Source organism: Tiliqua scincoides, chromosome 2, assembly GCF_035046505.1.
Source record: "Tiliqua scincoides isolate rTilSci1 chromosome 2, rTilSci1.hap2, whole genome shotgun sequence".
Taxonomy (NCBI): Eukaryota; Metazoa; Chordata; class Lepidosauria; order Squamata; family Scincidae; genus Tiliqua; species Tiliqua scincoides.
This window is the reverse complement of record NC_089822.1, coordinates 66,542,974-66,558,275: the sequence shown is the minus strand read 5'-3', so window position 1 is coordinate 66,558,275 and position 15,302 is coordinate 66,542,974. Positions and strand designations below refer to the sequence as shown.

The 15,302-nt window shown below is 40.6% G+C and overlaps 1 protein-coding gene across 4 annotated transcripts in view; it reads left to right on the top strand.

The window, feature by feature from the left end:
• Positions 1-7,235, top strand: part of LOC136642132 (transducin-like enhancer protein 4) — a 153,654-nt gene extending 146,419 nt beyond the window's left edge. For all 4 annotated transcript variants that reach the window (XM_066618377.1, XM_066618376.1, XM_066618375.1 and 1 more), the window contains 6 exons: positions 948-1,195; positions 2,280-2,427; positions 2,964-3,114; positions 3,380-3,456; positions 4,689-5,125; positions 6,414-7,235. In XM_066618377.1, coding sequence (XP_066474474.1) covers positions 948-1,195; positions 2,280-2,427; positions 2,964-3,114; positions 3,380-3,456; positions 4,689-4,796 — 732 coding nt within the window. In that variant the 3' untranslated portion in view covers positions 4,797-5,125; positions 6,414-7,235. The remainder of the gene's footprint in view (positions 1-947; positions 1,196-2,279; positions 2,428-2,963; positions 3,115-3,379; positions 3,457-4,688; positions 5,126-6,413) is intronic.
• The last annotated feature ends 8,067 nt before the right edge of the window (positions 7,236-15,302 follow it).

The window sequence follows — 15,302 nt, the reverse complement described above, 5'->3', positions numbered from 1 at the left end:
TGTATTAAGGATTTATATAGCACTTCTCCCACATTATCTCAACCATATCTTATGAAGTCGGTGAGTATTATACCCGTATCGAAGGGAAAAATGTTCAGATTGATGGTGGCTTTCCTAAGACTAGGGAGTCAGTTCATTGCAGAGGTAAAATTTGCACCTGGTACTTTTTGGTTCATGCTCACGATCCCTTAGCTACTACTTCACTAGTTCTAAGATGCATCCTATGAGGTAGAAATTTCTTGTTTCCCCTTCTATTAGCAACCAACCGTACATGTACAGCATTTGCTATGTTATGTTCTCTCCTAGTGTATGACAAGGTAAAAATCTCCCTCCACGTCTTATATAGGAGCATGCTAATTACTTGTGCATGCCAACCAGAACTGCCATTGTTAGCTTTTCCTTTGTCATTTCCCCATTAATGATGAGATGTTGCCTCTGCTGTAATAAGCTAAGCCAAAGTGGTGCAGGTCTCCATCAGTGGGTAATTAAGCACTATAAAATGAAGATGCTTGCTAGATCTTTCTCATTCTCTGTGTTCAGGTTTTTCTAACTCCTTGACAGTGGCAGCAGATAATTGTGTACAGGGAATCATATTAGTCTCCTTCAATGGGTTAAAACAACAGAAACAAAACAGTTTTTTAAATGTAACCATCATCATAAGCATTCAAATATATGAGCTTTGAACTATTTGGGGCTGGGTTTGGGAATGTGCGTTTTGATGCTAATTAAGATTAAATATCTCTCACTGCTGAATTTTGTAGATCAAGTTTAAGTACTTCCCTAATGTCGTGTAATTTTCTGGCATTAATCCACTTTATCATTGTCATAAGTATAAATGGCTCATTAAAACCAAGAGGGAATACAATACTTTTATGGATTTCTGCTCTCGTGTTAATGCTGTTTTCCTTTCCTCATGAGTAATCTCTTGATGGCTTCTGTCTCCACAGAACAGAGATAACTACATCCGCTCCTGCAGATTGCTCCCAGACGGCCGCACCCTGATCGTTGGTGGGGAAGCCAGCACATTATCCATTTGGGACCTGGCAGCTCCAACTCCGCGTATAAAAGCGGAGCTGACATCCTCCGCTCCAGCCTGCTATGCTCTCGCAATCAGTCCTGATTCCAAAGTCTGCTTCTCCTGTTGCAGTGATGGGAACATTGCAGTGTGGGATCTGCACAATCAGACTCTAGTCAGGTAGGTCAACTAAGCTATGATAACATTTATTCACTATAACCAATGTGGATTGTTACTAAGAATATTTAGGCACCACTTTGCAACAAAAGTAGTTCACAAACCAGTTTACATTGTAAATTAAATCAATAAATGGTCCCCTGACCCCAAAGGGCTCACAGTCTAAAAAACATACAGAAAAGACAACAGCAATAGCCACCAGAAAAGATACCATGCTGGAGTAGAGGGACCTAGTAGTAGTAGTAGTAGTAGTAGTAGTGTAGAATAGAGGCACCTTTAAAAAGTGCCTTTTTGCCCATAGCCCTCTAGAATACTGAACTTTGTCTAGTTACCATTATCGCCCTGTAGTTGTTAATTTGTTTTGTTTTAATCATAAGTAATTGTATAATGTTTTCACTGTTACCCAGAAACTTGCTTATAAGGCTATGAACATACAGGTTGAGACTAATTATTCGCGTGGGTTCCATTCCAAGCACTCATGTGACTGGCAAAAAACGCACTATAGCAAATCAATTTAAAAAACAAAGTTTCTTTGCTCCAGTGATTGAAAAACAGCCTTGCTGACCTTTTGACTGTAAGATAAGAGTCATTAAGAAGACAATCCATCAGCACTTCCCTCGGCCCCTCCCTTCACCAATGCAAAATGATCACCTTTCTTTCAGGTGCTGGGGGAAGGGAGGGGTCCGCAGGCGAGAGAAGGATTGATGGATTGTTAGCCAACTGCCCTGCCCCCCCTCTCTCATTAAGGAGGCTATTGTTAAAGGACTGTTCAGTTTTTAAAACTGATTTTAAAGGGATGCATTTTCCCCTTTCTCCAGGGATCAGCACATTCTTTCTCATTTGCAGGGGCCATTCATGTTGAGTCAAATCCGTGTATAAAAAATCCGTGTATAAACAGGCTGGACCTGTAATTTGATTATCTAAAAAGCATTCCCTTGCCTACACTTATGTTTTGATTTCAGGACACATTCAGCACTTAAAAATTAGCGTTGAAGCATTTGAAATTCATGTCTCAAGTCAGGTTTCTATCTCAGTTGATTAATTCTTGTGAGTTTGATTTTTATCTGAATTTGACCATTTTTTTCAGGCAATTCCAAGGCCACACAGATGGAGCCAGCTGTATTGACATTTCTAATGATGGCACCAAGCTCTGGACAGGTGGCCTGGACAATACAGTGAGATCCTGGGACCTGAGGGAAGGGAGACAGCTGCAGCAGCATGACTTCACATCACAGGTGCTCTTCCTAGTAGAAACCTTGAAATGGTAAAATTGTCTGTGTTGGTTTTCATAGAACTATCAGGGTGTGTTTAAAAGCAAACTTAAAAGGCAGGTGCAGAAGAATGTTTTCTTTTGTCTTCTGTACTAGTTTTTCCCCTGCCTTGATTTGGCACAAGTTGTTTACTCTCCCCCAAGAAGCAGCAGCCTTATTAATATAGCACAACTGCCAGACTGAAGGACTCCACTAGGTGATCAGTTGTCCTTCCTGTACATCATATTCCAAGATAATCACTAAGAAAATATTATTTCAGCCCATCTCAGTAATAACATTTAGATCTTGATTGATGCCTTATGTTATACAGCGTTAATTGAGTTTTGTTTATATGAGCTGCTGTGTCTTGATCTACTGCAGTAATTTGATTAGCAACTTTTTTAAGAACTGTGTGGTAGACCAAAGTGTGTTTCATGTCTTCTAAGCAGCAATAATAGTGTCACCAAGATGGACTTGTAAAAATATCTTAATATCTTCATCAACCCATATTTTAATTCCAGATCTTCTCGTTGGGTTATTGCCCAACTGGTGAATGGTTGGCAGTAGGCATGGAGAACAGCAATGTTGAGGTGCTGCATGTCACTAAACCAGACAAGTATCAGTTGCATCTTCACGAAAGTTGTGTGCTGTCCCTGAAATTCGCTCACTGTGGTAAGCAATTGAATATATACTCATATTTTCTTCCCCAAACACGTTTCAAATAAAGAGAGAGAAAAGGAAACCAGATGTCAGATACTGCTTAACTTTTCATGTGTGATTGAGTTTTACTACTTCATATATTTGGTGAAGCATCTGGGAGGTTGATTATTATTTTGATCAGAGGTAAAAGGGTGGGGGAGGAAGGAGGAAATATTTTGCAGTCGTATAAATTAGTTTTCTACTTCTAATGATTGCATTAAAAAAAATCTGATTTCAGGCAAATGGTTTGTAAGCACTGGAAAAGATAATCTTCTGAATGCATGGAGAACACCTTATGGAGCCAGTATATTCCAGGTAAAAATGATAGGGAGCCAAAAAGTTCATCTGGACCACCAGCCCTCCACTCTCATTCCAGATCAGGTCCATCAATCAGCCCTTCTTGCTGATAAGACTATTAAATCTAGACCAGTGTGTGCCGCAAGTGTAGATGGGTTGCAATACAGAAAAGTAGTATAAACATTGTTTAGGTAGTTTTCCATTTTGGGGGGCAATTCTATTGGATATTTTCAAATCTACCATAAGCTTATGTTCCAAGTACATATTACCATTCTTTTTTTTTTTAAATGTGAATTACCTTTGCATTTTTGTTCTGTAGTCATAAAGTTTAATGTTTATAGCTGCATTTTTTTTGCACTTTTACATGGGAGTGAGCCCTATTGAATATAGTATGATCTACTTCTGAAAAAACATAGAGACGCACTGTAAGTGCTTCCTTGTGGCTTGTGCCTGAGAGCTGTTTCACAGATTATGTGGTGCCAACCTGTATTTACCACCAGATATACAAGTGACGGGAGCAGTAGCCCGTCTTGCTGTTATATGGCAGCTAGAAAAGCACATAAACCATGCATATGCTATATTTTTGAAGATACTTATACAATGTTTCTATGTTTATCCATAGAAAATATAGTATGTGGATGTGGCTTTGAGGTCTTTTTTTAATTTCTTAGAATAGCTTTTAGATTCCATTGTGATTTGTCATGCTCAGATAAAGTTGTGCTTCTCTGGTGTGAACAGACTTGAGCTCAGGTGACCTGAGTTCAAACCCCTGTTAGCCACTGTAGGAATCAGTCACTATCTTGCAGCCTAATTTTTTAAAAAAGAAAAAGAACCCACTGTGTTTTGATGCTCAAAAAACCTTTCTTTGTTTTCTTTCAAACTGTCTGGTGGGGTGTGGTTGACAATATACCTGTGTCTTTGATTTCTGTTGCATAGCTAGTCAAGGAATTCTTCAGGGATCCCCTCATAATAAAGGTATATTTGATTAACCTCAATTTTATTCTCTGAATAAAAGTCAGTGTAAATAGTAACATGGTCAACATAGGTGAGAAGGCTTCACAGCTGAGTGTAAGGATCCTCTAGACAAAAAGGAATGACTTCAGACAGAAAGCTAAAATATCAAAAAATCATTCTGGAATTGTATTATGGGGTTTAATTTTATGTGTGTGTGATGCAAGATTATATCTGGTTAATTTCAAAAACGATAAATTCTCTTCTTCCCTTCCCTCCCTTTCTCTTGATTCTTTTAGTCCAAAGAGTCCTCTTCTGTGCTTAGCTGTGATATCTCTGTGGATGACAAGTACATTGTTACTGGCTCTGGGGACAAGAAGGCTACAGTCTATGAAGTTATTTATTAGCGATGGATCTGAATGAAAAAAAAACGTACTCCTCCTTGTAGCACTTTGTTGTATATTTTTTTCTCCTTCTCAAACTGAGTACTGAAAATGTTTATCGCAAGCGTGGAATTTCTCCATCAAACTTGCTATTTAACAGCAAGCACTCATAAGAACTTGTAATACCAAATCTCCAGCTATCTACTTGGAAGAAGATGGATTAAGCATACTTAACAGGGAACTGACTCTTTTAACTATGTATCATAGTTGTAATGTATTTATTTTGTTTAAAGAAAATCTTTCTAACAAGGAACTGACTAAATAAAGTAGTCTACTTCTGCCTTGGACTTAAGGTGCGTTGCATTCTTGATATTTATATTGTTGGGGTGAGGGATAGTAGCTGGAAGAGAGATTACAATTTCTTAGTTAAGTGTACATATCAGTTATTACCTATTTGGAAACTTCCAATCTTAAACGAATGCTTTATATTCTATAGCCTTTCAGATGATGAATTGTTATAAGAGACAGTGGCCTGATTCAGCTGGACTTCTAAGATATGTATGGTGGGAGAGCAAGGTCTTGGTTGCATCACTACCTGCCCCTACAATCTTGCCAGACACCAATGCAAGGCTGTAGTATTTGAAAGGTCTACATATCTAAAGGCCAGCACTGGTTGACAAACGTTTTCCAAATGTAACCACTATATTGGTCAGACCTACCCATGTTAGATTTATGCGCATAGAACCTAAGCAAATGTTAAACTTATGAAAACATAGACAGATCCAGAGGTACAATCCTGTGGCATCACATCCCCCATAGCTTCCACCTACCAAAAAATTTCTCAGAACCAGTCCGCTGAGCTGCTCTTAACAGGAGTTATCAATGATTTGAGCTTTTACAGTAGTCAATTCCCTAGCTTGTGGGCTGGATCTGGCACCCTAATACCTCCCCAGTGTGAAAAGTGCTTACTGTTCTATGAAGGAGCCTCCTTTCCCTTACACCAGTCTCGCCAGTCTCCAACCCGTTGCTTCCAGGTTCTGTTGCCCAGCAGCCGCTGTGCCCAGATTTCCAGGCAGACGAAGCTGCGCAGGACACAGTTCAGTGGAGATCAAAGGGACTCCCCAGTGGAACGGTAAGTGCCGTTCACACTGGGGATGCCTTTTGTGGCACATAGTGGTCTCCAGTTTGGAGACCGTTGGTCTAGCAGAGCGTGCATGTGTAAATGAAGCTTAAGATGACTGGAAATTTGGAGAAGAAGAAAAAAAACAGTTATCATTTGTGCCCATCAACTACTACTAGTACTTCATTAAGTGCTACTGTGCTACAAATAATGAATAATTATTGTTGAGGTGCTGACCCTGGTCCGGATGAACTTCAAAGGAAATGAAGGCTATATTTGGGGGAAATTCAGTGGCTGTTTAACAGCAAGTTTAGTTGATGCAGAAATCACTTTTAGATTGAATAACCTAAAGAAGATGCCAAACATATGTGAAAAATAAGAAACCCCCAAATGTCTATAACTGACTGCCATTTTACTGTGTTTTATAAACAGTGTTGTGTACAATGTTACGCTTTCTGAGACCTTAAAGTACAGTGTGTGACTCAGCATTTTTAATATCACTTTTCTTTTGTGTATTTCAGAGAGAAGTACAATAACTTGTCTCAAAGCATCACCTTCATCCCTTCTGTACATTTTTGTCACGTTTCTTTGAAAAGGGAGATGTGCATCTTTGGGCAATTTTGCAGTTACAAAGATTACAGAAAAATATTTGATATATTCATTGGAAATGGCACTGAGAAGTGAATGGATTCCTACAAGTGTACAAACTATAAAAGCAAGGACCTCTGAGGTAGGATTTAGAAGAGCACTCATTCTGAATTGCGGAACAGAATGGATTTTCATTCGGGAGAAGGACTTGCTTTATTTACCGCCAGTTCTATTCAAGTCTTAGTTGAACGTCCCTGAAATGGACGCAGGCTGAGCCATTGTGCCAGAAACATTGTGTTACCTTTTTATGTTGTTGTTGTTGCTGTTAAACTATGACCTGTGACATTTTTTTTTTTTGAATGCTTTAAAAAAAAATCTAAGTCTGTGGATCTGCTGATGTACAGTGCCTTTGCTGCTATGGATCAAAATCAAAAGAACTGTGTAGATAAACCTTTATTGTGTAAGTAGAAAATTACTTAATTTCATACTAGAAATGGGTTAATGCTGCAAGTTGAAATGGACTGTTCATTGAAGTTCCAAATGTGCTAGCAAAAAAAAAAAAAATGTGTTTTAAGTGCTCAGTGTTTGATGTCATTAACAGTTTCGTAATACTCTACAGTGTAGAAAGATTTTGATACTAAACTGTGTCATTGTACATAGTTCTAATGCATTGTATTGACCACAAGTACTTCTATAATGGTAGATTATTGTTTGTGCATTCAGACTTTTAAGCATTAAACATAAGTAACTTGTAAGATGCGGTTTTCCTAATTATTTCCCCTGCCCGTTTACATTGCAGACTAAAAACAGCTGGCAGAAGTAAAAACTATTTTGAATTGCACAGTGAACAATGTGTATGCTGAAGGCTCTTCTCACTTAAGTGTTTGGGCCTCTTAAACGGTCTGTTGATAGGAAATTACCTTATCAGTGTATGGTAACTCTAAGTAAAGTGTTTGCCACCATCTTGGATAAAATTTCAGTTGCAGCTCTCAGTTCCTACTTGTGAACCTTTTTCTGGGGCATATCTGCACTATAAATAGTTTTCTTATTTAATAGTTTCCTTCAGAAAACCATGATGGAATTCTAGTTTTGACAGTGGGTAGTGGTATCTCACCAGACTATATTAGCACACGTTTGTCATGGTTATAGGATGTCATGACAAGAGGCGTTTGTTTCTGGTGAGTAAGATGGGATTACGGCCTAAGTCTCAGTGAACACAATGGACTTACTTCTGAGTAAAATAAACAACACCATTTTCAAACACCTCTAGGCATGACAGCTAAACTAGTACAAAACTACCGATATAGGTTTGTGATGCAGACATGACCTTGACCTCTATGGATGGTATACCAAGTTTAATTTGTCATGACTCAGGAAGTTAGTCAGGACTAAGTCCCATTTAAATCAATAATTGATTGAACTTAGTCTGCAAACTTATATCTCTTGTATTTATAAATTGGCTATGAGATCAGGTCTTGTTTCATTATGGGCCCAATTCTATCCAGTTTTCTAGCACCAATGTAGCTCTGAGGTAAGGGAATAAGCATTCCAATACTTTGAGGAGGCCTCCATGACTTCCCCCACCACCACAGGATGCAGCGTATGCCCCATTGCCATGGCTTCATTGATGCTGGAAAGGATTGTGCCCCTTTTCCAATGCTCTGAAAGCTCAAGCATCAGAGTAGAAAGTGAGGTTATTTTCCATATTCTAAAGCTAAAAGGCACTGGTGCACAGACTTTTCTGCCACTCAGAGTTTGAAAACCAGCATCTGTGATCCCTTCTCACCAAGACTGATATGCTGTAATTACGAGCACACAGAAAATTCTCTTTGACTTCACAGAAGCACTTGGCCAGTGCATCTCTCTTAGCATCAAGATGTGGGCTTGTGTTCCCTATACCAACGAACAGTTCCCTTTCATGCCCCGGCAGTGATACATTGATTGAATGTGGTGTTGCTTTCCCTTCCTTCTGTATGATTCAGGCCTGATGCACATGATCTTTAGTCCAATGGTACAGCCACTTCCTTTTCATCTGGATTTAACAACAAGATAGAAATGTTCTGGGAGTAGACTTTGAATGAGTGGTTTTTACTCACTTTTCCAACAGTTCATTAGTTTATAGCTGCTCTTTAACATGACACACAGAATCACAGCACAGTTGTAATAGCATACTCTTACAATCTCTGCACAGAGAAAAGGTAGCTTACCATGCACTTCATGGTTTTTAATGAAATGAGGTCACGTAACTATCTATGTAATGACTGATGCTGTTTGACCATGAAAGCTTAAACTTAAAGCCATGACTCATAAAGTCATCTTAAAGGATGTCTCTTTATTCGAAACATTCACGCTGCTATTTTGCCTTCCCTTAGAAACCTCCTTTTGACATTGTTTGGATGTCAGGTCTGATGATTGCTATTGTGAGGTGGTTCTTCATTCGTGTACTTAGGACACTTTGAAAGCTAGAAGGCTGTCAAACCCTGAGCTCTGTTGACAGAACTAACAGAAATTGTTTCTCTTCTGCATGAATTGAACACTGTATATTTTATTAACCAATGACTGTGTGCAACATATAACCAGAGTCACCTCTTTGGAGGTTGCATAGCTTTGCAAAATCTTGAGGGGTAACATTCCAAGGGTTTGGTTTATTGTTGGTTGTGAAATATGGTTTGGGGCCACAGCCAACAGTGTTTAAGTGAAGCAGTGGGGACAAAATGGTGCTTCAGTTGCAAGTCCCACTTTTTCTATAGTGTTACCCCCTTCACATTCACTGGGAGAGATGGAGCTTGAAGAAATGTGCTCCAGAAGATCATCTTTGACAACCTCTTAAATAATGCACCTGCTGCAGCTGCTTTTGAACCAAGTTACTGAACATAACCCTCGAGACGTCGTGTTTTTTTCCAGTATTTGGAGTACTGCATTTGGAGTACTGCAAATCTACCTCACAGCGGTGTTTTCAATGTCAAAACCAATAACTTTTTTTTCTGTTACCAAATGATTTTTTGTCCTGGTTACAAGAAAATGGTATTATAGTGTCTGTTTTATTATTTAAAAAGGCATAGTCTGACATTTACAACTTGTCCATAAAACTGCTGTTGACGACAGTGAAGCACGTCTTGGGGTCACTTGGCTTCATGTGGACACAGTCAAAATATTGCGTGTATTTTTTTCATTAATGCATGTATATCTTTTATACAAACAATACTCTTTCAACTAAACAATTTTCAAATTTAAGAATTTGAATTCAGGACTCTGTAGGTGGAATATTCTCACATGATGATATAGTTGCATTCACAATTAATTTGTTGGATTAATTCTAGTAGTTGAACAATTTCTAGGACTAGAATATCTTTCCAGCTTGTTGCATTCTGTATAACTTGTGGAGGTTTCAGGTGTTCATCTAGGGATGTAAACGTTACTGAGCCATTGGGGAACAGTGATCATGCTGCGATCCGTTTTGACGTGCACGTTGGGGGAAGAATACCAGGCAAATCTCTAACAAAAACCCTTGACTTCCGACGGGCAGACTTCCCTCAAATGAGGAGGCTGGTTAGAAGGAGGTTGAAAGGGAGGGTAAAAAGAGTCCAATCTCTCCAGAGTGCATGGAGGCTGCTTAAAACAACAGTAATAGGGGCCCAGCAGAGTTGTATACCGCAAAGAAAGAAGGGTTCCACTAAATCCAGGAGAGTGCCCGCATGGCTAACCAGCCAAGTTAGAGAGGCTGTGAAGGGCAAGGAAGCTTCCTTCCGTAAATGGAAGTCTTGCCCTAATGAAGAGAATAAAAAGGAACATAAACTGTGGCAAAAGAAATGTAAGAAGGTGATAGGGGAGGCCAAGCGAGACTATGAGGAACGCATGGCCAGCAACATTAAGGGGAACAATAAAAGCTTCTTCAAATATGTTAGAAGCAGGAAACCCGCCAGAGAAGCGGTTGGCCCTCTGGATGGTGAGGGAGGGAAAGGGGAGATAAAAGGAGACTTAGAGATGGCAGAGAAATTAAATGAGTTCTTTGCATCTGTCTTCACGGCAGAAGACCTCGGGCAGATACCGCTGCCCGAACGGCCCCTCCTAACCGAGGAGTTAAGTCAGATAGAGGTTAAAAGAGAAGATGTTTCAGACCTCATTGATAAATTAAAGATCAATAAGTCACCGGGCCCTGATGGCATACACCCAAGGGTTATTAAGGAATTGAAGAATGAAGTTGCAGATCTCTTGACTAAGGTATGCAACTTGTCCCTCAAAACAGCCATGGTGCCAGAAGATTGGAGGATAGCAAATGTCACGCCTATTTTTAAAAAGGGAAAGAGGGGGGACCCGGGAAACTATAGGCCGGTCAGCCTAACATCTATACCGGGTAAGATGGTGGAATGCCTCATCAAAGATAGGATCTCAAAACACATAGACGAACAGGCCTTGCTGAGGGAGAGTCAGCATGGCTTCTGTAAGGGTAAGTCTTGCCTCACGAACCTTATAGAATTCTTTGAAAAGGTCAACAGGCATGTGGATGCGGGAGAACCCGTGGACATTATATATCTGGACTTTCAGAAGGCGTTTGACATGGTCCCTCACCAAAGGCTACTGAAAAAACTCCACAGTCAGGGAATTAGAGGACAGGTCCTCTCGTGGATTGAGAACTGGTTGGAGGCCAGGAAGCAGAGAGTGGGTGTCAATGGGCAATTTTCACAATGGAGAGAGGTGAAAAGCGGTGTGCCCCAAGGATCTGTCCTGGGACCGGTGCTTTTCAACCTCTTCATAAATGACCTGGAGACAGGGTTGAGCAGTGAAGTGGCTAAGTTTGCAGACGACACCAAACTTTTCCGAGTGGTAAAGACCAGAAGTGATTGTGAGGAGCTCCAGAAGGATCTCTCCAGACTGGCAGAATGGGCAGCAAAATGGCAGATGCGCTTCAATGTCAGTAAGTGTAAAGTCATGCACATTGGGGCAAAAAATCAAAACTTTAGATATAGGCTGATGGGTTCTGAGCTGTCTGTGACAGATCAGGAGAGAGATCTTGGGGTGGTGGTGGACAGGTCGATGAAAGTGTCGACCCAATGTGCGGTGGCAGTGAAGAAGGCCAATTCTATGCTTGGGATCATTAGGAAGGGTATTGAGAACAAAACGGTTAGTATTATAATGCCGTTGTACAAATCGATGGTAAGGCCACACCTGGAGTATTGTGTCCAGTTCTGGTCGCCGCATCTCAAAAAAGACATAGTGGAAATGGAAAAGGTGCAAAAGAGAGCGACTAAGATGATTACGGGGCTGGGGCACCTTCCTTATGAGGAAAGGCTACGGCGTTTGGGCCTCTTCAGCCTAGAAAAGAGACGCTTGAGGGGGGACATGATTGAGACATACAAAATTATGCAGGGGATGGACAGAGTGGATAGGGAGATGCTCTTTACACTCTCACATAATACCAGAACCAGGGGACATCCACTAAAATTGAGTGTTGGGCGGGTTAGGACAGACAAAAGAAAATATTTCTTTACTCAGCGCGTGGTCGGTCTGTGGAACTCCTTGCCACAGGATGTGGTGCTGGCGTCTAGCCTAGACGCCTTTAAAAGGGGATTGGACGAGTTTCTGGAGGAAAAATCCATTATGGGGTACAAGCCATGATGTGTATGCGCAACCTCCTGATTATAGGAATGGGTTAAGTCAGAATGCCAGATGTAGGGGAGGGCACCAGGATGAGGTCTCTTGTTATCTGGTGTGCTCCCTGGGGCATTTAGTGGGCCGCTGTGAGATACAGGAAGCTGGACTAGATGGGCCTATGGCCTGATCCAGTGGGGCTGTTCTTATGTTCTTATCTTTTTTAAAGGTATGCAGTGGGACCAACACTCATTAGCATTTAGCGATTCTTTTCTCCTTTCTCCAGCAATGTGTATATGTTCAAAATTGCTTTGCAGAAGAGTATTCAACCAGTTAAATTAAGCTAAAAGTTTGGATTTTAAATAAGGTGTCAAGGAAACGGATCTCTCATTTGACACCCTCATAGGATAAAAACAAATTTTAAATGGAAAAATTAAATTATCAGCATAGTACTTAAATCTATATCTTTTGATGGAAATTGGCAGTTGCTGAAAACATACTCAAGAATGTTATACAAGGATGTAATTTTGCAGAGTCCAAATCTTTGGAAGGGTGCTCAATTGGTTAGCATTGATCTCTTTTTGGGATGGGAGAAGGGTCGCATCTAAACCAGTGCTTCCCAAACATTTTAGCACGAGGACCCACTTTTAAAAATGACACTCTATCATGACCCACTAGATTAAAAAATCTAGAAATATTTTATTTATTAATAATAATAATCATTGGGGTCCTGAAAACTTACTCTCTCTCTCTCTCTCTGTGTGTGTGTGTGTGTGTGTGTGTGTGTGTGTGTGTGGACATTTGCTAGACTCTCTTCCTAGAAGGGAAGTTCAAGGACTCTTCTCCCTTTACACCTTTACAGTTGTTCCAGGGTATCCAGAAGGCTGAACAAAATGCAAGATGTGCAATTAGAGACTTCCAGGCCAGACAAAAGACAAACTGGATTCACATGTAATCTGTGGCATATCAATTACTAGAGAAAATTGGAAAATGTGACATTTTATTTTGGGGCTATGAAGATTACCTCATTTTTCTTCTACAAACTGTGCAAGGGTGCTTGCAAGGTTGTTTTTTTAAAAAAGTTACACAAACTTTTCATGACCTACCAAACATAGACTCGCAACCCACTGGTGGGTCCCGACCCACAGTTTGGGAAACACTGATCTAAACCCAGCTGCTAAAAGAAAAACCAGAGGCCTATTTCTCCCCCCCCCCCTCCTCAAGAGATAGATCCCTATTTTTTTAACTGCCCTTTTAGTGCTACTTTTCTGTTGAGCACCCAAAATGATGGGTTGCTTTTGAAAAATTAGGTATGTAGTGCACTTTTGACTTCTAAAACGCATTTGAGCAATAAGTACAGGAGTATATAGAGTCATTCGACTAATGGGTAATATGTTGAGTGAGACTCCTTTAAAATCAAGCTTCTCTTCCTGTGGAGAGCTGGATTTGGTATAATTAAAATCAAGGCACGCTATATGATTCTCTATCCTAAATAGACTTCCTAGGTAGACTGCTGTTGCATTTAGGTGATTGGAACTGAAGTGGAAAGCTCTTTCCAAGCTGATGGACAAGTGGAAGGGAAGTGGAGGAAGGTAAAAGGTTGTGTTGAGGTTTTTGAAACTCAGGGGAGAAGCAGACAAATAATTCTGATTACAGCCAATAATGAAATATCTACCTTGATCTGGGTGGTAAATGTGTTTTAAAATAGAAATCATAGAGGTTGCAAGCTCTTTGTAAATTCTTACTTGCGTGACAATGACCTTCTATTGTGCTAGCATTTGATGGGGTAGGGCAGACACTGAATTTGGGCAGAATGAGTAGTACACTCTCCTCCATTCATAAGAAGAGACCCACTGGATCAGGCCAAAGTCCAATTTAGTCCAACTTCCTTTACCTCACAGTGGCCCACCAGATGCCTCCAGGAGCACACATGACATCTGTATCTTGGTGCCCCTCCCTTGCTGGCATGGCTCCTGAGGGAAAGCCACTATGTCATTATGGCAGTGTTTCTCAAACTGTGGGTCAGGATCCACAAGGTGGGTCGCAAGCCAATTTCAGGTGGGTCCCCATTCATTTCAATATTTTATTTTTAATTTATTAGGCTTGATGCTACCATAGTATGTGACTGCATTTGAGGAACTGTTACAGACCTGTACACTGTACAGGCTACTCTGTATATGCTTTTAACAATGATAGTAAATGAATTTACTCGTGGGTAAATGTGGATAGGATTGCAGCCTAGGATTGTTAAAAATTTCCCTGCTTGATGATGTCACTTCTGATCCTGACATAACTTCATAATCATAACAGATTCTCATTCTAAACGAGTGGGTCCTGGTGCTAAAAGTGTGAGAACCACTGCATTATGGCATTGGTGATAGGTACAGAGTGAAACATTCTCTCAAGCTAGACAACAGCAGCATTTCATTTAGGAAAACACATGCAATAAGTAGTGACATTGATCTGGCACCTTTTCTTCCAGAGAACTTAAAAAAAAGTAGAGGGTGGGGCTCTCCCGTGAACTCCAGCCATGGCCAGCTTTGACAGAAGCAACTGAGTGCTGTAGTAATGGAAGGAGTAAAGCAGTGGTTCCCAAACTTTTTTGACTGATGGCACATCCTTGAACTGTACAAATGGAAAAGAATCCAAAGCATTAGAACCAGATAACATCAGAACGCATCAACAGATACTGTTAATATGGAGTCCAAGCCATGGTGGATGCAAGCAATTTTACCTGCAAAGTGTCTAATAAAGTCATCACAGCAGGTGACTGTACAGCAGTCTTGATGTGATGGTACACAAGCTTGTATCATGATTCTTTTTGTGTGGTTTCTCAATGTGCATGAGCTTATGTGCACATCTGTCACGGGTTGATCCCCAGTCCTGACAGGTAATTTACTGGCTGCACAGTAACAGGCCTGAAGCCTTGGCCAGACCAGGACAGCACAGCATCCTGGGAGCCTCATGCTGAGGCAATATCGGGTGACATGCATCAGGTGACCACATGTGAGTGTGTGTATCTGTGTGGCAGCACCTGCACAGTCAGCATGACTGTGCAGTATTTCCTGCACCCTGATTGGATGTAAGAAGTATAAGTTCCAGCAGGGGCAAGCAAGTGGTGTGGGAGAAGCAGAGCATTGTGAGCCGGAGGCTACGTTAGTTGGATCAGTGAATCGTGTACCGTCTGTATTATCTGGACTGTAAATATCTGTACATAGTAAAGGAGGAGTGTG